Raw genomic sequence first — 23886 nt, forward strand, 5'->3', positions numbered from 1 at the left:
TTTAAAAACTTCTTAGGAGTACCCAAATTACATTATTTTGGGTGATGCTTAATGAATTCATAGTTTTGGTCATACAAGGTTGCTTTGGCTTTAAGCTTTTGTAGATTGTATTATTCAAAGACTACAAGCTCCTTTCTTTGTTTGGACTCTGACTTTTTTTCTTTTAATAAACGGTCATGTTCGTTAGGGCCACAGAACCCTAGACTGCCTTTTAGAAACCATCCCAACTGGAGAGGTAACTTGTCAAAAGCCACACAGTGTGCAAGTTTAAGCATCCCGCATGGCCTTTCATTGTGCGCCCTTCCCTAGCCTCGAAGCCTTTGAGTTTTGTTTTGTGGGGCTGGGCTGTGGCTCTAAGACAGACGGTGGTTGGTAATCATGGACCACACTCATACACATTGTTTTCGAAGGTTCTCTCCTAGGTTTTGGAGTTGAATGTATTGATGTGTAAAGAAAGGATCAGAGATTACTGGCTGATGAGTCTCATTTCTGCCTCCGGAAAGTGTGTCGTGGGTGTGTGTGCATAGATAAGAACTATGGCTGTGTTTGTGTCTTTATGTACACATAGAGCTCTGTAGCCTGCAGTTACGTTACCTGTGTTTCTTTTAGCTCAGTTCTCTCTCTTCTGCAGCTGCTACAGAGGTCAAATGAGACCTGCAGAACTTCAGAATAATATTATAGGAGATATCTTTAGTTCAAAATATTTCCTTGGTTTCCTCCCTAGCTTGGAAACATTGGCAGTTTTCAGTCACACACACACACTCAGCATTTTTAAATTGCATTTGGGGACTGGACAGAGGAGAACGTAACCTCCGTGACCACTCTGTTGTACTTGTTAAACTTACTCCCATTCTCACTTTTGAAATATATCCATAGTGTTAAGTCAGTGTGAGGGATTAGTAAGAGAATATGACTAATCTATTACTAATTGAATTTTGGCGAGTTTTCCCTAGATATTAATTAAATAAAGGCTATTTTGAATAGCCTCTTGAACAATTTTAAAATTGAGTACACACTGAGCCCATAATGTTGTTTTGACTCAAAAACAGGTTGGTATCTTGAAGGACTCTTCAAAATATTAGATTTTTTCCTTGAGATCATAGATTTGTATTATTTTTATTGTTATTACTCACTTTCCAGGAAAACTCCAAATATTCAAGTACTAAAATTAGAAAGCTAATTTTTAAAACAATTGTCTTTATTTTCAAAGTATGACTTGTTTTTTGTACACTTAAGTTTTGTTACATTGTGAATTTCACCCAAGAGAAGCTAATGCCATCAGAATCAACACATAGGGTCACTGAAGTAGAATTGCTTTTGTCCAAATAGGTGGGTAGGTGCTGGTTCGCACTTCATGGGCCTGAGTGTTGATCTGGGTCTCTGTGCGGCTGCTTTTCTCCTCCTTTGTCTCCATTCCTCTTTTCTCTCAGTGTGCTGTTCATATCACTCTCTTGGCTCCTGACATTTTATTTCCTTCAAATTACTTTCTTTTTACTGGCTGTGTACTATTCTAGAATCTTCCTATAGTTCATCTTGTATTTGTGTGCTTTCCCTCTGTGTTTCTCAAGAAGTTCTTTATACAGTTAGAGTTAAAAGAAGTATCCAGAGACTGCAGCATAAATCTCTGAAATAGGAATACATTTTTCCCTTTTTTAATTTTTTGAATGTTTGGATATTGTGATGAGAATGTATGAAATTTTGAAAATACTTTCATGTATGTTTTGGTAAGGTTTTGACTCTTGCCAGAAAGAGAAATGTCAGAAAGAGGCTTTTTGTTTGTTTTAAATGGAATGAAAAGTCCAGTTGATCATTCATAAAAAAGCTCAGGAATTCTAAGTTTGGCAAATTAATACCACCCCTGCCTCAAGTAGACTGGTAGGGAAATTGGTATTTTAAAATTCCACTGGCCAGCAAGCTTTATGATTGTCATATAATTGAATTACAGAATTTCTCATTACTGTCCAAAACCTCAGGTAACCTAGCATGAAGGTTAAAAGCACAGATTGTCTGGGTTCAGACACCTAGTTCCTCCTCTTCCTAGTTTTGTCACCTTTGGCAAGTAATTCTCTGTGCTTCAGTTTCCTCGTCTATAAGATGCAAATGGTAATAATACATACTTCATAGATGTTTCTGTATTAAATGAGTTAATAGGTATAAATCATATGGGACAGTGCCTGACCCATAGTAGATGTGATAAAAGTAATGGCTGTTATTATTCTTTCTAATACGTAATCTCAGAAAGAACTTTAAAGGACAGGGGTACATGAAACCAACTTGCTTCACATCCAAGATTATAAAATTAGAGTAGATTCTTATGTATTTTTTTCATTCTGAAAATACATCGAACAGTAATTTTTAGGTGACTTCTTTATTTAACAGGCAGAAAAACTAGAAAAGGGGAATTCTGTCTTAAACACAGTTAAATCTGTTGTACCTTTGGGACCCTAATTCATAATACAAGACTATGGAAAAATAGTTTGCTCCCAACCAAAGAAATATATCCTGTCTTACTATCAGATTATAAAAACCACAACCATGTTATTCAGAGTATATCTGCATATACAAGTTTAGAGTTTTGTATACTTGTATTGATTCCTTGAAATCACATCATGAAATTTGTTTCAAGATCATTCATCTTAAGTGCCCACTGTATTTAAGTATATTGGGTTTAAAAAGATGGGAGTAATAGATATACCCATCTTTTAAAAACAAGAAGAGATGATTGCCTCCTACTAGGTATTTTTGTTGTTAAAAACAGAAATCCTAATGTAGTTCTGGCTTCTAGGTTTGGTTTGGGCTTCTGAAACATAATATTGAAGTTTCTGAATTGATTATCCTTAAAAATAATAACTAGCGTTTGTAAAGATGAACTCACTTAACCCATCCTTTCTTTTGGTGGTTTTTTGTGATATTATCATGCTCTCAGCCTCATTCTGCCCACTACAGAATGAAGGCCATACCTCGGTGCTGCCAAGCTTTGAGCCTTGCTGTCCTGGGTCAAATGAGGTCCCATTGGTTCTCCAAAGGCTATCAGCTCATCCCTTCATCTGTATTGATGGCAGCCCTTGCTGTTTCTAGTATCCAGTGGTCCCCATTATGTCGTAAGTGTAGTGCATCTTGCATCTGCTACATCATAGATTGCTTTTCCTGTTCTTCCACATTTCTTATAACTACTCCTGCACCTTGACGCAGTCCCTCTTTTCATAGACATGTTCTTTTCTGGAGGCTCCTTCTCCTCTCACCCCCAAACAATTTGGGTCCCAAAGCAAGCCAAACTCAATTTAGGACTTTTCTATAATTTTACAGTTTTTCAGTAGTTACATATATATACGTTTCACACTTTAAACCATCTCCTATAGGCTCTTCTGTCTTTGTTTCTATGACTGCATTTTAATACAACTATCCATTTTATAGCAACTGATGTTTTATAGGTGGTCAAGATTTAATGGCAAATAAAAATTCGCTGCTTTAAAATCCGGGCCTTAAAAACATAAGGTGTCGGGGTGCCTGGGTGGCTCAGTTGGTTAAGCGACTGCCTTCGGCTCAGGTCATGATCCTGGAGTCCCGGGATCGAGTTCCGCATCGGGCTCCCTGCTCGGCGGGGAGTCTGCTTCTCCCTCTCCCGCTCCCCCTCTTGTGCTGTCTCTCTCTCTCACTCTCTCTCTCAAATAAATAAATAAAATCTTAAAAAAAAAATTAAAAAAAACATAAGGTGTTTTGCATAGGTTTGTCTAGAGCAGTCAATATTCTAAATTAAAGAAGTCCTCAGAGGGAAGTTGTCTCTTGTAATATTGAGCAACTTCAGGATTGTTTTGTTTTTTAAACTCAGTATTGCCCATAAAGACATTGTTATTGCTGCTACTTCAACAGAAGTGAAGAGAGTATATTTATTAGTCATTTGGTTTCTGTAGCAATTGTAGTATTCCGATTGTAGTATTCATCAGTGTATCAAAAATAGATTCTGAGGAGTACATCTGATCGCTCCATTCTTATATACATTTACATATATATGTAAATCTGTGAATATAAAAAATTTTTTGCCTTTAGATTCTTATTTTGAAAAGTTCTTTTAGAAAGTAGGATGGGATTAAGAAAAGTTTTACTTGATTGGCTTTGGTGTTTCTGTTGGGTTTCAAGGTCAGGTGCAGTTTGAGTCTATATGTCACTGAGGATTTTAGGGATATATAGCCAACTTGAAATATTGCATAACTTTCCAGTGTGGTGTATGGACCCTCACAATCTACTGTACCGCTCCTGGGAAGGTGGGCGCCTGATTTAAGCCTTATACATTATCTTTGAGTAAATTTGGGGACTATAAATATTTATGAGTTTTAAATAAAATTTATACAAATATCATGTAAGAAATTTGAGGACTTCCCAACAAGAACTAAGAGAACTACTAACTATGGAAATAACTTCTATCCCCAAGTGACATATACTCAGTGAATAAAAAAATACTGTTGTATATTGCTTAATCCAAATCTCTTGAGAGGTTTTTTTGTTTTTCTTTTTTCCTTTCCTTTCTTTTTAAGTTTTGTGCTATGTGGATTTAAGTGCTGGAAGAAAAAGAAACTTTAAGGTGCCTGTTTCCACCTTAATTATTGATGAGGAAATAAGTATCCATGCTTACTGGACAGCCTACTAAATAATAACAGTGATAACAGTTATGAGGGTAATAACATCTAAAGTCCAATGAGAGTTTGGGATGTGCCATGCTGAGCATGTAATAGGAAGTACCTCTTTCAGTCTCCACAGCAGTGCACTCAAATGTTGTACTGGTATCCCCACTTTACAGATGTGGTGACTGAGAGATGGAGAAACCAACCTGCTCAGTGTCACCTGACTGGCAGGTGGCAAAGCCAAGATTCAACTTCACTGAGCTCTAGAACGAACTCTCTTCTACCTATGCTCTCTGGGGCGGTAATTAGTTTCTTTCATGTGTGGCCTTTGGGTAACTTAACATTACCTTTCCATTCCCTGTAATAATGATTGGCCATTTATAAATACTTTTTACCAAGCTGTTGATCTTGTCTTAATTCAATAAATGGGAAAAAAAAATTGTTTTTTACTTTGGAGAAGGCATGGTTTTTCTTTACATATCTATTCTTATACTAAAGCCAAAATCTATTCCTAGAAAACCGTCTTTAAAAGCTGCCATAGGTTTCTCTCTGTTTCACTGTGTCATATGGTTAAATGTGAACTTGATTATACTTTTTTTATTCTGGAAATAGTTATAGTGGTGTGGAAGGTAATCCTGATGAATCTAATTAGCCACATCACATTTCCTTGAAGTTGTGTGTGCACCACAGTTTTATCTAGCTGTTGTATGAATGAAAATTACTTAAATAAAAACATTTTGGTTTTCATCATTTTCCTTACAGAAATCAGTGTGTGCATGAGAATAATCATGAGAATGGGTATTTCAAGTGCATCTGATTATCACGTAATCATGAAATTATAATGTAAAGTTTTAAGAATTTGTATATTTGGAATAATTACAGATTTAAGAAACATTGCAAAGATAATACAGAGAGTTTCCAGATGCCCTTCATTAAGCTATAATAAGCTTTTCCTAATTCAGAATAGTTGGGGAAATCTTCAGTTTTAGCCACTATCAGTGTACCCTGCAAGGAATCAAAACATTCAGACCTATTTAAGGCATTCAACTGTAAAATGATGTATACTTAGCTAAATTGAGTGTGCTTTTCTGTTTTCCATAATCTATATTCTGGTACTTGACATTTCTTATGAATGAAGGGACTATCTTAATTACTTGGAATTTATCACGGGTTGAATGATTGTTCTATTTATAAAAGTTAAAATGATTTTTTTCCTGCCCCCAAACCTCTAAATACATAGGCTTTCGTTGAAGAATTCAATATGGAAGACGTGTAGTACATATTTTAACTATGGAAGACTGTGTACACTTTCAGTTTATTTTCTATCATATATAGAAAAAGGTAAAAGGTGTCCTGTCATTTCCACAAACATGTTATTTTGGAGGTTAGCATTCCTACATCAACTTATTATGATCTGTTTTCTCAAACTTTTAAAACTTGACAAGGATAAGCACAGCATTTCATTTAAAGTGAAACGTCATTTGCTCTTTTAGAAAGCATGTACTAATCTTGTTTTCACTGAATATCTCTGAATCCATTCTCATGATTCTTTCCTCCTTCCACCCATGTCAAATCCTTACGATCCAATTTGTGTGAAAATGTTTAGTGCCCAGCGAGATTTTTAAGAAGTCATTGGGAGAACTGGTTAACCATGGAGTAAGGCTCACTATTTATTGAAAGATGGTGGTATCAGAGCTATGTGAAAATTATATTAGCCTAAGATTTGATTTTTTTAACTACCAATCTGACTCTTGAAAAGAGAACTACCGAATACAATTTATTTTCTTGAACAAAATAAACATGCCTATAGAAACCCTCAGAGTGACAGGGTTCTGGGAGCAGTGCTCCCAGACATCCTGTTGTATAATGAAATCATTGAAGTTGTTTAATTTTGAGCGTACAAGGCATTTAAGCCAATGACCTTCTATTTTCCTTGAGCTCTGATGACTGGCCTTGCTATTTGTGTTTATTTTCTAGAGGTGAAATGCTCAGCCTTTTAGAATGATGTTTTTGTAGAGCAGCCAAGAGAACGGGAAATTGCTTGCTTCTATTCTGTGTAATGACATAACGTGCTTATGGTGCTTTCTTCCTCTCCCCACCCGCTTTGCATCCTTTTCCTAGATGCGCATCGGGAATTCCTTCACAGGCCTGCTTCTGGATACGTGCCAGAGGAGATCTGGAAGAAAGCTGGTAAGAACTGTTGAGAAACACGAGTCTAGTGTTGTGCCAGCTGTGCGCAGTTGTTCATGCAGCGATGGGAGGAGCGACAAGGAGGGCCTTCCCTGCTAACGACAGCAAAAACAGAACAGTCCCCCCGCCACAAACCAAAAATGTAAAATCCTAATTAATATCCTTCCACCGGACCTGATTAGAACACGGAATAGTTTTCGTTTGAGGAACATCTGCTAGTGCCACATAATTGACCGTCGGACAGTGTTTCTGGTGTAAACCCCTGTTTTTCAGGTGCTCTCATGGTTTCGGGCTAAAAGCTTGCGTAAGAGGTCTCAGCTTGCATGCGCTTTACTCTTAATGAAAAACTAATGTTTTAGAAATTAAATTGCGTACGTCAGTCCTTTCTCCTGATTTTTAAAAGTGGAGATAGAATTGGCACGTCTCCGAAATTCTTTAAAAAATCCTAACAAAACTAGTTTTGTTGAGGTACTCCCAGACTTATGACTACAACCAATATTTAAAATTGATCTTCTGGGCTAATTAATATTCAGTGACCAGAACTAAATTGTTTCCTAAATTAAATGACAAAGTTGCTAAGCTTCTATTTTTTCCTCCTGTGTACACGATCAGATTTTTATTAAGAGATACTGGTCTCCATTTTGGGGCTGAGTTGAAGTTCCCAGTGACACACTGACTGCAGAAGGTTCGGATCTGGCAGAATCTTGGGGGAACACCAACACTTAGAAAAGTTGAGCCAAAACCTTGCAAAAACTGACTCAGGAGAGAAGCATAAAACCTGTTTCAAGAGTTAAAGATGATGTGCCAGACACATACTGTGGCTTTGAGCTGCTCTAAACTCCAGCTATTAAAATAGTTTGACTGGAGAAACTGGAAAATGCTATTTCTGCAAAGGGTCAGATGGGTGTAGGGCTGGGATCCCTAATCAAGGGGAAATAGTGAAGGAAAGGGTCTCTTGGGGTTGTGATTTGACCCACCTGTGTCCGTAGTTCTTTGCAACTTGGCTGATGCTCTGATCATTTGGCTCTTACCCAAGTGTTTTTAAAGATTTTCTAAGAAATACCTGTTTTTGTAAGAGTGATAAGGAGTTTCAAAATCTGATAGTATGCTAGACCTGGTAGCTTACATTGAGAACCAGAAGGCTCTCTTGCATGTCCAATATGCAAATCAGGTAGATATTCAGCTTAAAGGTTATATATGTTGCTAAGCTGCATAGTCTTACCAGATTTACAGCATCACCTCTAAGAAGATTTCTTCCTGGATCATGGCGTACTCCCAAGCTGTTAAAATGTGCCGCGTGTCACCTAGCTGGAAAAAGAATTGCTACATCTTCTTTCTGACCACTTTTTCTTCCCCATTCTTAAGCTGTCAGTGCAACTTATTCCAATAAGAGACACAAAGAATTGCCATTTTGGACAGTAGAAGGATGACATTTTATGTTGAGAGAGAGAGTCTTTCTCTGCATTTCCTTTATTTATGTGTATTTAAGTTAAATCCTTGATAGTTCATAAAGAAAAATTGACAGGAAAGCCTTGTGTAATCCAAATTCTTTTTCTGTGCTATTATCTGCTCAAGTCTTTGTTTGACTGCTATTATGCGAGAGCAGATTTTTCTGAATATACCACCTTTGTTGGAAAGTCAACTTGAATAGCTCTGCACAAAGGAAGTCCTACCATAAGTGGTAAGCAATTGGAAGCAGATTCAAAACTGCACTATATATTTGCCACTTAATCAGGTTCTTTAAAAATTTGACATGTTGTAATCTATTGAGTCCACTCTTATTTTTCTTCACTGTTTTGTGGGTTTCTGAAACTAATTCTGGGTATACTTGACATCGTGGGGGCTGCACAAGTAGAGAAAGAACAATCCTTGCTTCTGTTATGTCTGTGGACTCTCTAAGAAGCGTTAAACCTTATTAAACGAATGCCCAGAACATTTTTTAGATGTGCCTATATTCTATCTTAGGGCTTCAGTCTAAAATAGGACTTGGAAGTGGGGTCGATTACGTGTGTATTTGTGTTATTCTCACACCAGTATCCCTAATCTGCTGCACAAAAACAGTTTGGGGATAGTTTTCTATGGATAGATGCTAATATTAAGGAGTATATTAAATCCCCAAAGTACAGGCGACAGTTTCATCTGGAAATCTTGAATAACTGCTTATAATATTTATCTTTATAGGCGTCTTAAAAAGCATTTCTAGTGTTCCCAGTGTCAAGGCATCCAGCATGATGAAAACACTGAGGTCAAAATGTGACATCTGCACTCAGCTTGTTACAATTTGAAAGCTTTATTCCCCAAGATTCTAAAATTTGCTGTGGGCAAAATTTTTTTTGGAAGAAAACCTATAAAGTATGTCTTTGCAATCAAAGTATTATACATTACCTTTGTGGCAAAAGATAAGTAAATAAAAGAAAGTTTAAAGCATTTGAAAAATATCAAAGGGGTAGAGCTCTCAAAATTCAATGTAGTATAACCAGGGTATCCTTTTTCACAGGAAATATAATTGCAAAAAGTATGTTCTGTGCATGAAAGTATATCATACAGTATTTAGCACCATTTTATTTTGAAATGATACCAGACTAGCAGAAAAGTTGCAAAAAATGGTATTAAAATATGCCTTATTCTTTTTACCCAGTTTTCCCTATTTTACTGTATTTGGTTTAATATCTTTCTTTTCCTCTTTCCTTCCCTCCCTTTCTTTCTCTGTTATGCATGTTTTCCCCCAGCCATTTGAGAGTAAGTTGCAGATCTGATGCCCTTTTACCCTAAACATTTTAGTGTGTATTTCCTAAGAACAAGGACATTCTCTTATGTAACTATAGTACAATTACCAAAATCAGGACGTTAACAGTATGTAACTCACAAACCCCATTCAAATTCTGCATGTTACCCCAGTAAGAGTATAACAATGTAATAGTGTAACAATACACATTTTTAAATATTTTGGGTCCTCGGGTGCCTGGGTGGCTCAGTCGTTAAGCGTCTGCCTTCGGCTCAGGTCATGATCCCAGAGTCCTGGGATCGAGTCCCACATCGGGCTTCCTGCTCCATGGAAAGCCTGCTTCCCCCTCTCCCACTCCCCCTGTTTATGTTCCTCCTCTCGCTGTGTCTTTCTCTGTCAAATAAATAAATAAAATCTTTAAAAATAAAAAAATATTTTGGGTCCTAACAAATGTTGAAGGCCGCATCTGTTTTCCCCTATAATTACTATTTTAAAAGCAACAGCAAAATAACAGAACACACTGTAAAGGTATGAAAAGTCTTCATAAAATTGAGGGAAAAATCTAACGTAAAGATGGTTTTCAAATCACAACCGAGTGTTTTCTTCAGTATATTTCTTTTTCAAACGATCAGTGAATGTTTGCAGTTGGTAATAAATATTCAAGCACCTTGCAAATGTCCTACCAACTCTCTTTGCTGATCTGTATATGCCTGTGGGATTAGAATAGGAATGCATAATTTAAATATAAATTGCCTGATTTGCATACACAATTAGTCAAGCTACAGCTTTGATCGTAAGCAAAAATTATTGTCCTGTATTACCACTTAGATAGAATTTTAATTCACCTTGAATATTCAAACTAAATTAGACCCTGGCTGTCTAGTTAGAAGGGCAGTACTTCCCTGGTGCCCCCGGTCGTTTATGATAGGGTAATAAAGGCATCTTTTCACCTCCTGGTGAAGAAAGAGCTGCAAGCTCTGTGCAGTACTCTTTCTATCCAGATTTTAAATGGCATATCTTAGAGCAACCAACAAAGGCTTAACATATTTTAGTTAATATTTCCAGTCTGGATCTTTCCCTTATATTTTAGTTTATAAAACCTAGCAGACAGTAATTACAAACGAAAGAACTTCAGAAATAATGTGGCTGGCGTGACAGAGGCTAAAAAAGTCATGCCAGCTAATTACTAGTGGAGGGCTTTTGATGATCCTCAAGGCCTGGGCTATAGATGTGTGAAATAAACCATAGACGTTTAAGAAACCATAAGAGTATTTGCATCTCTTACATTTTTAATCTACAGTAAAACATTTTTTTTATTAGGAATCTATGTTTTTAATTAAACAGAACATTTAATTAAGGTGCTTTTTAAGTGGGTGAAACAATTAAGTGCAAACACTTGAATGAAACATGTCATAATTAGTTTTAATAGAGTGTTAATTGGTACTAGGTTTGCCAAGTTAATAATTACTGCTTATTAAATTTTCAATTAATCATTGTCATTTTGCTTTGAATAAAGATGAAAATTAGATAAACTAATTTAGGGGGAGGATATTTTCCCTTGTTAATTAGAACAGTTAATTTTTTTAAATGGAAATTACTTGTTTTAGTTGTCAATCTCATATTGTACATTAGTCAAATCTTTGCACCCTTTCCACAGCCAAAAATAAAGAGCTAATTTGACACCTTGCAGGTTTGTAGGCAGGCCTGATTGTTTTGGCCTCTGGTATGATTCAATTACGTTTGTCTAGTGCAACAGTTGGTTATGCGAAGCTGTGTATATATTTGATTGAGTAGATGGGCAACAGCTTAAAACTGGGAAATGAGAAAATGATTTTTAAAGAACCCTATCATTTAGCCTGAAAGGGCATAAATCCACATGACTCAGGAAATGACTTAGGAAAAAGAAAAGCCAGATCATCTGTTTCATCCTGGATTTTCTTTACAAGGTCTGCATCGACATAATTGCCATACGAATTACCTTTTACTATTGTGCTGTATGTTTCACCAGCAAAATAATTGTTAGCACTTAGATATGGATATGTATAAAATCCATCCCCTTTCTCTTTTCTTCTGAATGCTTTTTAACATGCGCTCCCTATGTGCATATTAAACCTATAGCCTTGTGGCAAACCACCTTAATGTGTCTGAATTATCCAGGCAGGTTTCTGATGGTGATTTTTGTCCTTTAGCTACTTAAGTCTGGTCTCCTAATCATTTCTGGAGGTACTAGTTTGGTAGAAAAGTTGTAGTGATGCTATAGTATTTTAAAAATTATTCCCAGACATGCAAGTTAAAGGGAAAAAAAAAAAGATCTCACCCTTTGTTTTCCAAAATGAATTTCAGAAAGCTGCTGGCTATTTAGACAGCCAGGAGAACTGCCCAATAATTGGGATGGGAGTCACGCCTGTTCTATAGAATTGTGTTTAACAGCGATCAGTATCCAGGGTCCTGCGCTAACAGGGAAATGTTCTCTTGTCCGGTGCGGCCTGCCTGGCACGCAGAGGAGGCGGTCAACGAGGTGAAGCGCCAGGCGATGACCGAGCTGCAGAAGGCCGTGTCGGAGGCCGAGCGGAAAGCCCATGACATGATCACAACCGAGCGCGCCAAGATGGAGCGCACGGTGGCGGAGGCCAAGCGGCAGGCGGCGGAGGACGCGCTGGCCGTCATCAATCAGCAGGAGGATTCAAGCGAGGTGAGGGGCTGGCAGGGGCTTCCAAGGCAAGCAGATCATTTCCACTAATGCGAGTGCTCGGGTTTGAGTCCAGGAGGTCACAAATAAAAGCGGGTATTGGATTTTAGACAAACCAATCTTTGGCGGGGTGGGGATCAGAATAATTTGGGGGGAGTTCTAGCACTTGTGGAATCCATCAAGAGCTTGAGCAAATATTGTCTTTATTAAAGACCTAAAAGGACAACTCTGCCAAGAAAGGTTTTTAATGTCTTTGGTGGGAAGTGCTCACAACTTCCTAGCACTGTTGAGAGGCTTCGGACTCAGCTGTGTCACACGTGTCTGTCAGCATGTGTGTGTGGTTTCCTTCTAATAGAAGGGGTTCGGTAGAGATGCCCTGTGCAGACACGCTCTCCAAAGAGGTACTGCGGGGCCGGCATCGCAGCCCCTCCCTTCACCATTGGTCCTAAATTGCATTGCGAATGAAATTCCATTCCATTCCATTGGTCCACGGCCTCTGCATCAGCTCAACCTTTCTAAGCGATCCTCTGCACAGTCTCTTTTTTCCACATTATTTGTAATAACCACGATGTTGTCCATCACCTCACCACCAGAGGTGGTATTGTTTGAGTGTATTAAAATACACGCACGTAGCCCAGATGGCTCAAGGATCTGGGAAGTAACTAAAACACGGTACTTAACAGAATGCTTTTTAAAATAGAGCCTGCAAAGTCAGAACAACATGGTAATGCTTCGCATTAATTAATGCGGCCTCACAATCATCCCCCACCCTACAGTAACGCAGATAAAGGACCATAGTTAGCTAGTCTCACCGAGCTGAACTAGCAAGAGCGTCAACTGATAAATCAATGGTCTACTACAATACATATCTATAATTTGTGAGGGAGAGTAAGAATTTAATTTGTACCAGGCTTCTCTGTAGATGAAAGACCCTGCGGGAATCACTCGATGCCCAGAGTTTCTATTTAATGTGTAGCAGATGAATAACAAGGGGACAAAAGGAATTGATTTTCAACATTTGAAAGTTTCTCAGGAAAAGAGGGACAAAGGGAAGTTTACTCTTTAACTGCTGACTTTTCCATTGTCGAATTAAGCTAGACATAAATTCAATTTTATTGGCATCTTGTGGCTAAGATATTTAAGGACCTTATTTTCTGTTTTGTTTTTTTTTAATTTCTGACAACATCCTTTGGAGAGAATTTGTCCTGCTCCATTTGAGTTAGTAACACCATGAAGCACAGTAGTTGCCTTCACTAAAACATTATCACTCACACAAGAACACTTTAGGGCTGTTATGTATAGTAAGAGTATTCTGTAGGCCACTAAATTCTAAAGATGGATGTTTAGGAAGAAATTGAGAACTAAGTCTTTGTATTTGGGAAACAGTATTCTGTATTCCTTCAGTGGCTAAAAGCTTTGTACCTTTATTCCTGACATCTATCCAGAAAAATACATGATCTTGACACTAGTATTTAACATTTATAGAAATAAGGATCTTTATGGTCATTTTTGGATGCAGATCATCTAAAAGGCAACTTAAGCCTGATTTCTTACTTTTCTTCTCTTTAAACTGCAGTACCTCTTTAAAGACTTAGAGTCAGGGTGGGGGGCTTGATCCCTCCAATAATTGAGTTTCTTTTCTTCAAAAACAATGTAAACATTTTCCTGAGAATAGGAGAGCAAAAGGTAGAAGAGAGATTTCATTGGAACGAAGCTGAGACTCCTCTAGACTTGGACAAAAGTCTGTACACACACATAGTATAAGAGTGGTTTGACCAAGGACTTGACAGAAGTGAATCCCCTAGCCCTAAATTAACGTTGCTACTTCTTCTGAGGAATGACGGGGTCTGGGAATAGTCTGAGTGCCTGGTGGAGTAAGGTTAGTCAGCTCTATCTTTTGCCCAAATTTATAGGTAAATACTTTTTTTATTTTCCCCCTTAGGGATTCTTTACTTTTAATTTATGAGTGAGTGCAAAACTTTGACTCCAGTACATTATTTTTCTTTAGTCTGCTCTTTCCTCATACTGAGGAATATATGCCTTTTCATAGAAATGACCTGATAAAAGTGACCTGATAAAAGCAGTGATGCTTGCAAGTCACCTCAAGTCTAGAAAGCTCCGTGGGCCCCTCCGGGACAGAACCAGAACTTTGGCTCTCTTGGGCTAGGATATAACTCCCTATTCCAGCCTTCACCATGGTTGGCCCCAGGGTGGGCATCTCTTAGGCCAAGACTGCTTGGCCCGGCTGATGTGCAGAGAAGAGAGTTCAGGTACTTCTCAGAACTCTCTTCTGTTTCAGGGGGTTTTCTTGAATTTTAGCTACTCAACCCCAAATGAGACCCATCTAGTATTGTACTGTAGAAATTTGATAAATTGTTGTTTTCTTAGAAAAATACATAGGAGGTCTGGCTGCCATAGTAATTGGTTAAAAAAAAATCCCATTAAATATAGCAACCATTGATTTAAAAACTGTACTAAGAAATTAATGGGCATTTCTTTAAAAAAAAAGTCGTCTTTGTGACCTGCCCAGGGCAGTCTGTGATTCAATACGTAGAACTCTAAATTACTCCTCTCCATGTATTCATGTATTCTTTCAATAACAAAGTTTTGAGCTTTTATTCTCTGCCGGGGAGGATGATACCTATGCTTTCAGGTAGAGTACAGTTCATTAGAGGAGGCAAATCACTAAATTATAAGAGTCTTAACAGGTTTAGTGCTTCCGGAACTTGGGTTTCATTTCGTGTGGTACTGAAGGGTAATCAGGAACTGGTCAGCAGCTGCTCCCCTCTCCCTCCACCCCCATTGCTTCATCACTGTTTCCTTGGGCAGGGGGCACGTCAGCGCCTCTGTGCAGGTGGAAGAGAAAAGGTGGAAAAGGAAGCCGTGCCAGGCTTTGAGAACAGGAGGGCTCTGGGGCTGGTGAGTGTTTGGGAAGGCTCACTCAGGCTGCAGTGTGGAGAGAAACTAGAGGAAATGAAAAGGAGGAACCAATCTGTTTCAGGAGACAGATGGGGATGAAGATGCTTGATGGTGGCACTGGGGGTGGAGGAAATTGTATCTGTTGGCTGGGAACCCATGAGATAAAACGGGCAGCATTTCTTGATGGGTTGGCTGTTAAGGAAGAAAGAAGAGGGCGTCCAGAAGAGGGGTTTGGGATATACACGTCAGGTGATCTTACTTGAACGATCTTCAGAAACTCAACTGGCTTTGATCTGCCCGGGGTATATGTTTTTCCTTTGGGGGAGAGGGTTGGTAGAAGAGGTAACCTTCATTTTTTTGTGTGTGCATAAACAACACAAGTTAAAACATTTTAAGAAACTCAAATCAATGACTGAATCCAGCTAGACAGATCGCCTCTGTGAATTGGAAAGCGTAAATAGCATAAAGTCTTAAATAGCTTGTGCTGTTCAATGTGAAAATCAGGAGAGTAGTATATAAAGGCGGGGTACAGGGGGACCATACCTCCCAGTTTGAGTGACACAGTCCTGGTTTACCCCTGTTGTCCCATGTAATTACCAAATGGTCCCTTTTATTCTCAAGTATTCTGGTTTGTATAATGAATTATATGGCCACACCACTTAAAGGCCATGCTCAGGCGATTTGATGGTCATCTTTTGCTAGCAAAGCTCCAGGGCAGGTGCAAGGGGGCCAAAGAATCCAAGAGGAGGACCTGAATCCTGGCTCCAGCTCAGTTACTGTATCAACCACCCGGGGGCGAACCATTTCACTGCTGTGAGTCTTTATGTCTTCTTAAGGAATGAGATGGTTTTCGCTACCGTACTCACAGGAGTATTTAGAAGTTTTTTGTTTGTTTTTGTTTTTTATTGAAGAATAGTTGACACACAGTGTTTTGAGGATTTTTTTTTTATTCCCGCATTTTAATTCAAAGTGTTTTGAGAGCTGTAAATGCAAGGCATCATTATCTGCTCATATTTCCCACAGTCCTGCATCACAAAATACACTAAGCTTTTCTGACTGAAACAAGTCTTTTTCTCCCTTCTCTCCCTTAGTTTGAAGCCATCTGCTATTATAGACATGTACCCATCTCTTACTTAGATCATACATGATCTAATCTGAAACTGCAAAAATGCATATATAGATAATATAAATGCGCAAAATAATTATTCTCCCCTTCATAGGGTCTTCAAGAAGGAATCTGAGTGGGTGCCTGGGTGGCTCAGATGGTTAAGCGTCTGCCTTCGGCTCAGGTCATGATCTCAGGGTCCTGGGATTGAGTCCCGCATCAGGTTCCCTGCTCAGTGCAGAGCCTGCTTCTCCCTCTCCCTCTGCCACTCCCTCTGCTTGTGCTCTTCTATCTCTCTGTCAAATAAATAAATAAAATCTTTAAAAAAAGAAGGAATCTGAGCTTCAGCATCAGAAGACCAGCTTTCTAGACTGAGTTTCTTCTGAGCTGTTTGTGTTAAGGGCCGATGCTCATGAATACCTCATTCTATGATTTCTGAATTTAGCCTTCCTCTTTCTACCTGTTTTCACACATGTACAATGGACCTACTAATGCCCATTCTACTTAGGAAAACCAGTGCTTCTGAAAAGTAGGCAGTAAAGAATGGAAAAATTCCAGAAGGAGGAGACAGGAGTTGAAAATCTTGAACTGGGGAGAGGAGCAGTAAGAAGGTGTACAGTCCAGAATGACTAGGCACAAGTATTATTTGCCCCGGGGGTGGGGATGGGGGTTTATCATCTACGCTGGGGCTCTTCTCAGAGGAAAAGGGGGTGCTCATGCCAGGACAGACCAGTCCTGTACACCAGGCTGTCCCTGGCATGCAGAAATCCTCACTCAGCATAGTTGGTGGGGGTGGCAGGAAGTTTGTCTGGCCTGAGGTGAAACTGGCAGACCTGTGGTGAATGTTTAACTCTACCAGGCGTAGTAGAAACTGCTTCTTGTATTCTCTGTGCTGTAGCACATTTACTTTTCCTGTGAGTCCAGGTAGTGTAGACGATGCTCTTGACCTCATTTTGCAGCCGAGGAAAGCTGAGTCTTGGGAGGTTCGGCCTCTGCTCAGGGTCTCAGCAGTAAGTGTGAGCTGGCCCTCAACCCAGACGGGCTGCCTTCTTAACAGCCACATGGCAATAGAGGAATTTTTTTTTCCTTGATTGTATATTAGTGTATCTATTTCTTCACTGGACTTTCTTCGGATTATTCCTACCTAGTTCTCTAACTTTACTTGGTTTTATAGACTAATAATTGTTGTTATAGTAGAACGATGCTGGACTTGGGGCAGACATTTAAGCAGTATGATAATTTCTGGGTGGCTTAGTCAGTTAAGCGTTTACCTTCGGCTCAGGTCATGGTCCAGGGGTCCTGGGATCGACTGGGGCCCCGCATCATCCAGCTCCCTGCTTAGCGGGGAGTCTGCTGCTCCCCCTCTTGCTGCCCCTCCCCCTGCTCATGCTCTCCCTCTCTCTCTTTTGTAGTGTATAAAACGTATTGCACCTAGAATACACTGCCAGCATTATAAATCAAAATTTAAAAAAAGGAAATTTACCCAATCTGGCCATCTTAAACTGTTTATTTTTTTCATATTCATATCTGGTTCCCATCCGTATATAGTTTTTTTTCCCAATGAACATTGTCAGATTGGGCCTATTTCCAAAGAACCTGCTACAACTCTTCTTTGAGATCCATAACCAGTTCTAGCTTGGGGATAGAAGCGAATGACTGCAAGTGGGCAGAGAACAAAGAGTAAATAATTATACTACTAATAGTTTTGAATTTTAAGCCACCAAATTGATATCCGCCTCTCTCCAGATTAAAATGGCCTTTATTTATTATTCCAATATAGGTGCAGGACCACACAGTTTACATTGAAGTTGGACATTTTTGTTGCATTTAAAGGGAAACACTGATCAAAGCTTTAAACTTTATATTTCCAGAACGTGCTAAGCCCTGACAGTGTGAGCCAGTCACTCTGGGAGGTTCATCTTTACTCCTTCTAGAATTAATGGAACCACCCCCAGTGGACTCTGTGCAGTATGTCCCAAACTATAGAAACTCGACCTCAGTGGATGCTGTAGAATTAGTTACGACACAGTTACAGCCCAGGAGTCTCGCATCATGGTTCCTATTAGGCCCCGTGATCCTGTCCGACCCATTGATCCCAAGAACAGTTTGGAGCTTTCAGAGCATAAGCTGTGATTCTGTTACAATAAGATTTTTTGTGGTTGTTTCATATTAAAAGGCCAGCTGTTTGTATCCATAGATGTTCACAGTATAGTGGATGGAGTGTTGGACCTGGAATGGTCTAGAGTGACTCACCTCGTAGAGCTTTGGTTTTCATTTCTGTAAAACTAGGGTAATGTTTATGTGTCTCAGTTTGTAAGGTTGTTGAGATGAGTAGAAGTATTTTATAACCAAGTCACCTTCCAGGTGAGCAGTGTGTATCAGAGAGAGAAATGGAAAACCAGTTAAGAAGCTATTCTACCAGGAAGGGCAGGGAAGGAACTTGCATAGTAACTGTGAGCTTGGAAAGCTGGGAGGAGAGACCATGGAGGCAGGATTGTGGGGACTGGCACTGAATCAAAGAAAGAGGAGTTTCTAATAAGATGATAAAGTCTTGAACGTGAGTGTTGCCAGCGACTGAAGCAGACCACACCAGAGAGTCAGGTTTAGGGAATACTGACTTGGGTGATGGGAGCATCGTGGTAGATTAGTTGGTGAATGGAGTTCCAGAAAGTAGCTCAGGAAGGAAATAAAAAAGGGCTGGAGAAACAGGTTGGAGTGTCATTTTGTTACAGTTGATAGCTGAAACCATGAGGAGGGCTGATGAGGGAGAGCATAGGAAGGAAAAGATTTTCTTACCTTTATGCCAGCTTCGCCCTCCTGCCAAATATTTATTTTTATTTATTTTTTTAAAGAATCAGTTTTTTTTTTTTTTTAAGATTTTATTTATTTATTTGTCAGAGAGAGAGAGATCCCAAGCAGGGAGACTGGCAGGCAGAGGAAGAAGCAGGCTCCCTGCTGAGCAAGGAGCCCGATGTGGAGCTTGATCCCAGGACCCTGGGATCATGACCTGAGCCGGAGGCAGACGCTTAACGGACTGAGCCACCCAGGCGTCCCCCTCCTGCCAAATATTTAGAGGGAAATGAACAAACAGAAAAAGAGGTTACAGTGTAACAACAGAATTTGAGTATCTCAACACAAAAGTTAGAGGGAATTTCAACAAGGGGAATTCAGAAAAGAGGAATGGGGACATGGTCAGTAATGGCGAAGTTTTTGAAGGTCTGAGGACAGTGAGGGTACAGAAAAAGTGGTCACTGATGAAGCGGAAGGGGAGGTAAGCTGATACGTTTTCTACGCAGCTGTCAGTGTCTGTGGGGGGAGGCATGGGGCCCGTACCCTGCAACGATTGAGATTGTCTTGTTTTCTTCTGGCCAGTGCCAAGACTGTTACATTCTGCCATTTGATTCAGGACTTCCTGAACACCAGGCACCGTGCTTAGCCCTGACATCATCCTCAACAGCCATGCAGTTATATCATTCCCGTGTTGTAGGTACTGTCGCTTGAGGGGTTAAGTACCTCGCCCCATGGTTCTGAGGCCACTAAAGTGAAGTAGTTGGAAGTGAAACCCGAGACAGGCTGACTGAAGCCACTCAACATCGGAAGCTCTTTCCATTGCACACCATGATACTTTGTCTTTGGAGCTCCAGCTTTCTGCACCAACCTCTGTCTGCCTTCAGGAGTGAAGCACCCTTCTAACCTTATTCTGGCTAAAACAGGCTCTAAGAAATATCCAAAATGGACAGAGTGTGGCACTTTGGGGGAATGTGTTTGATTTGCAGTCCAAAGGCCTGGGTGAATCAAACCTTGGCTATATAGTTTCATATCTGCGTGACCTGAGGCAAGTCATTTACTGTAAAAGTTATTTGTTCTTTGGGCCTCAGTTTCCTAAGCTGCAGAATGTATTTGAAAGTGGATTTCAACTGTGTTGTGCAAGGCCAATGTAAGATGTGATCTTACTGTGAATTTAAGTCCGTGTGTTGTAGAGTTCTTTATATTTTGGGAATTTTAATTGTAATAATTCAGTTTTATTCATTGAGCATCATTTGCATGCAAGAGTTTTTCTGGAGAATTGTAGGTGAGTATAGACCTGGAGAAACTTAAAGTAATCAGGAGAAAATGTTTTGTTTCTTGGAAAAAGAATTGCCAACAGAAAGAACCAGAAAGGATATTACTTTCCAGGTAGGGCTATGAAAGACCATTCTCAGTGTATCTAAAATAGGAAGAAGGAAACAATTTTGTTCTTAGGGATGAAGAGAATGGCTGGTATGAAACAAAGTAGCAACAATCTTTGACACAAAGCTTTGGCATTTCGAAGCTTCAGTTCATTATTTCCCTTTCCATCTGTAGTATTAGCACATTTAGCAAAAGGGAGGGTTGTATTCAGCCTCATATTCTTTGAGTCACAGCCTAACTTTGGTCAATGGCTGACTCCCGTTTTTCAGATCAGGGGAAAAATACTCTTTATGCCAGAAAGGGAATAATAATATCACAAATAAGGGAAGACTATAAAGTGCCATGAATTTTGGAAATGAAATTTGCTATGAAATGGTATTCTTGAGCCTTCTACATGTCACGGCAATTCAGTTGCCAGCATCATTCTTTAGAGGACTGAGAGGGAAGCTCAGTTATAGGATGGATGGATGGATGGGTGGATGGATGGATGGATGGATGGATGGATGGATTGATCGGAGAAAGGAAAAAGGAAGAGAAGGAGGGAAGGAAGAAAAATGAAAGAAAGAAATGAATAAACAACTATCAGGAAATACTAGCCTGAATATAAAAAGCATAAATTGAAAAATTAAAATTAGATTAAACCATTGTTGATACACCCATGGGTATTATACACAGTTTGCACTTTCCACCTTTGTGAACAGCAGAAAGCTTAGAAATTTCAAATGATCCAAATTAGGGTACTCACGAGACTCTACACATTCCGCTGTCCCCAGAAGTGTGACGGTTGAGTGGCCGAGTGCCCCCGGTCAGGCATCATTCTTGCAAGTATGGATGAGCCAACAGGAAATTCAGTAGAGCCACCCAAGAGAAATGTATTAATAGAAATTCCTTTGTCTGTTTTCTAATGAGCTTTTAAAAAGGAATATGCACTTTGGAGGTTTTTTTTTTGTAAATGGAACACTTGCGCTAAAGTTCCCCGCACATTCATTGCCATGCCGTGTTAAGAGCAATAAAAATATGTAGCTTTTTTCCCCCCACTAGCTCATTTGAATTGCTCTTTGTTGTACTTTCCTACAGCTGAAGGTTGTTTTTGTCCCCGGGGGTGGGTGGTAAATGAATGGAATCGAACAACCTCGGAATGGGACTAGAGGTGAAACTAGCCAGAGCTCTTGAATCCTGGGTCAGAACCCAGTGATGCTAGGCAAGAAAGCTCAGTTCCCAGCAGCTTCATGATCCAAAACATCTGTTTCTGTATTTGGCATCATTCCACTTTTTTATTTATAAAATTGTTCCCATCTTTGAAAACACTTTTAAAAAATAAAGAAGTTCCCATTCTGTCCCTTCTTTCCACTCCCCAGCACATGCATTTGTAATTACCTGGTTTAGTCTGTGTGTTTAATCAGCTTAAATTGAGAAGGTTGCCTACATCTGATTTCAATCTGAAGTGCTGGGCAGTTACCACCCTTGTGTCTGCCAAACTGAGCCTCTGCCAGAAAAAGGATAAGACTCACACCAGGCTATTTCCTAAAGAAGCCACTTGACTCAGATTAGATGTTTAATTTCCTTAAAATATTGTTTTCGATCCAGGTCTCTGTTCTCTAATTGGGATTTTCTGATATAATTTAGGAATTTTGCTTATTTGTTGAGTTTCTTCCAGGATCCAGCTGGCATTATTCTAAATGCCTAAACCTCAAGGAAGTAAACTTCACTGTGGGCGCTGAGCATCATACTTCACTCCTCTGAAGGATGGGCCAGGCTCACGTTGTTCATGGCTTTGTTAGGACCATTACACACACAATGTGATTGCATTAATTTTGACAGAGAAGGGCTTCTAAGTTATGGTAGAAACCTCTGATCCAGAGGTACACATCTCTTGAAATATTTTCCTGGATAAATTAAATCGAAGTAGGAAAAAAATTACTTTGCTTTAATCCCATTTTTATTTATGACATTAACATACAAACCAAGTTTCTAAATCTCCTCAACTATGTTCACTTAAAACCCCTCCCACTGACCATAGTTTGAGTTCTTAAATTCCCCCCGCCCCTTCACTGGGCCATAATTTCTGAATGGTAAAGAAATAAGAATGTATAGCTGAGTTCTACGTTTTAAACCAGAGTTCTGGAGTTTAGAGGCTCCCAGCACTTTAAAAACCTGTAGGAGCCCCTTTATTTGTTCGCAAAATTAGATTGACTGCTAAAAATCCCTTTGTATATTTTGGACATTTCTAAAACCATACATACCAGGCTGATGGACTGACATTCTACTGGGGTATTTTTAGTAGATTTATAAGCCTGCCTCAGGCCATACAACCAGCATGCTGGAAGCAAACCAATTCAGGCAACACAGTGGGGAGATGTTTAATATCCACATATATCAGGGCCTTTAAAAAGGTATTTTAATCGTGACACAACCACATACCAGTCAGCTGGGTTGGGGTTACCATAGTATAGTCAGAAGTTTGTTTTGCAAGAAAATCATCAAAACCAAGGAAGATAAAGAATAAAAAAGATTAATGGCACAACGCTAAGCTCACTTGATAAAGCATTTCACACTGGGAACGGTTTTGTCAAAGGAACCACGGATATTTAATGTTGGTTTCCGGAGGTCCTGCCAGGGTCCTGCAAGGGCGCCTGGCAGCTCGGGCCTTCCTTTGTCCCGGACGATCTCTCCCATCCGCGTGCTTTCCTACCTCTGGGGTGTCTGTGCTCTGGTTCATGATTTGTTTATCTCAGAGTTTAAATCTTAGAGGCAACCTCATTTCTGCTTTTCTCACTCAGCTCTTGTACAGCAGCTCCGGAGATTGGCAATGGCCTCGCCAGTTGTCAGTTTTCCTCTACTTAGAATTCTAACTACTCAGAGCTGCTGCCGAGGAACCCCAGCCGCTGAGAAGCATTGTATGCAAAGAGACCCATTGTTTACTCTTAGGTTTCAGTATTTCCACTCTTCAAAGTCAAATTAGGTATAGTCTGATTCAGTCATTTCACAGATGTTTATTGAGCACCTGCTATAGGGCAAGCACTCTTCTGGGTGCTTCGAGTCTGTCAGAGAAGAACCAAGGATCCTGTCCTCAAGGTTGCTAAAGGGAAGGAGCTTGTTTGCAGCTTGTCCTTGTCAGGTACACTGAGTGACTGAGTACAGTGGGAAGAACGAACCCCCGGAGAGCTTCCAGTGCCTTGCCTCACTCTCCTTGGTCTGTGATGGAGTGGAGAACGCAGTCCTCTATCTGCTGCATGATGCTTCTTTGAATCTCATCTACGGTTCTCATAGGTCCTTCGTGATTCCTGTTAGTATCTGGGGGGAAGGAGCTCCTGCCAGGAGCGGTATATTCATGTCTGACCACTGTGGTTTTGGTATTGGAAGGGGACAAAATGTAGATCTAGTGATTGTTGGTATGCGGGAACAGAGAACCCCGCTGTGAAGATAGCCAAACGTGAAGGGAAGGGGGATTTTATAGTAAACCCAGAAA

General features: G+C 39.7%; 1 protein-coding gene across 1 annotated transcript in view; it reads left to right on the forward strand.

The window, feature by feature from the left end:
* RUNX1T1 (RUNX1 partner transcriptional co-repressor 1) overlaps nucleotides 1–23886 on the forward strand; it is a 132011-nt gene that overhangs the window by 103837 nt on the left and 4288 nt on the right. The window contains 2 exon segments of the mRNA XM_036081518.2: nucleotides 6741–6809; nucleotides 12036–12226. Of these exon segments, the coding sequence (XP_035937411.1) occupies nucleotides 6741–6809; nucleotides 12036–12226 (260 nt within the window).

The sequence above is a fragment of the Halichoerus grypus genome, chromosome 5, assembly GCF_964656455.1.
Source record: "Halichoerus grypus chromosome 5, mHalGry1.hap1.1, whole genome shotgun sequence".
Classification (NCBI taxonomy): Eukaryota; Metazoa; Chordata; class Mammalia; order Carnivora; family Phocidae; genus Halichoerus; species Halichoerus grypus.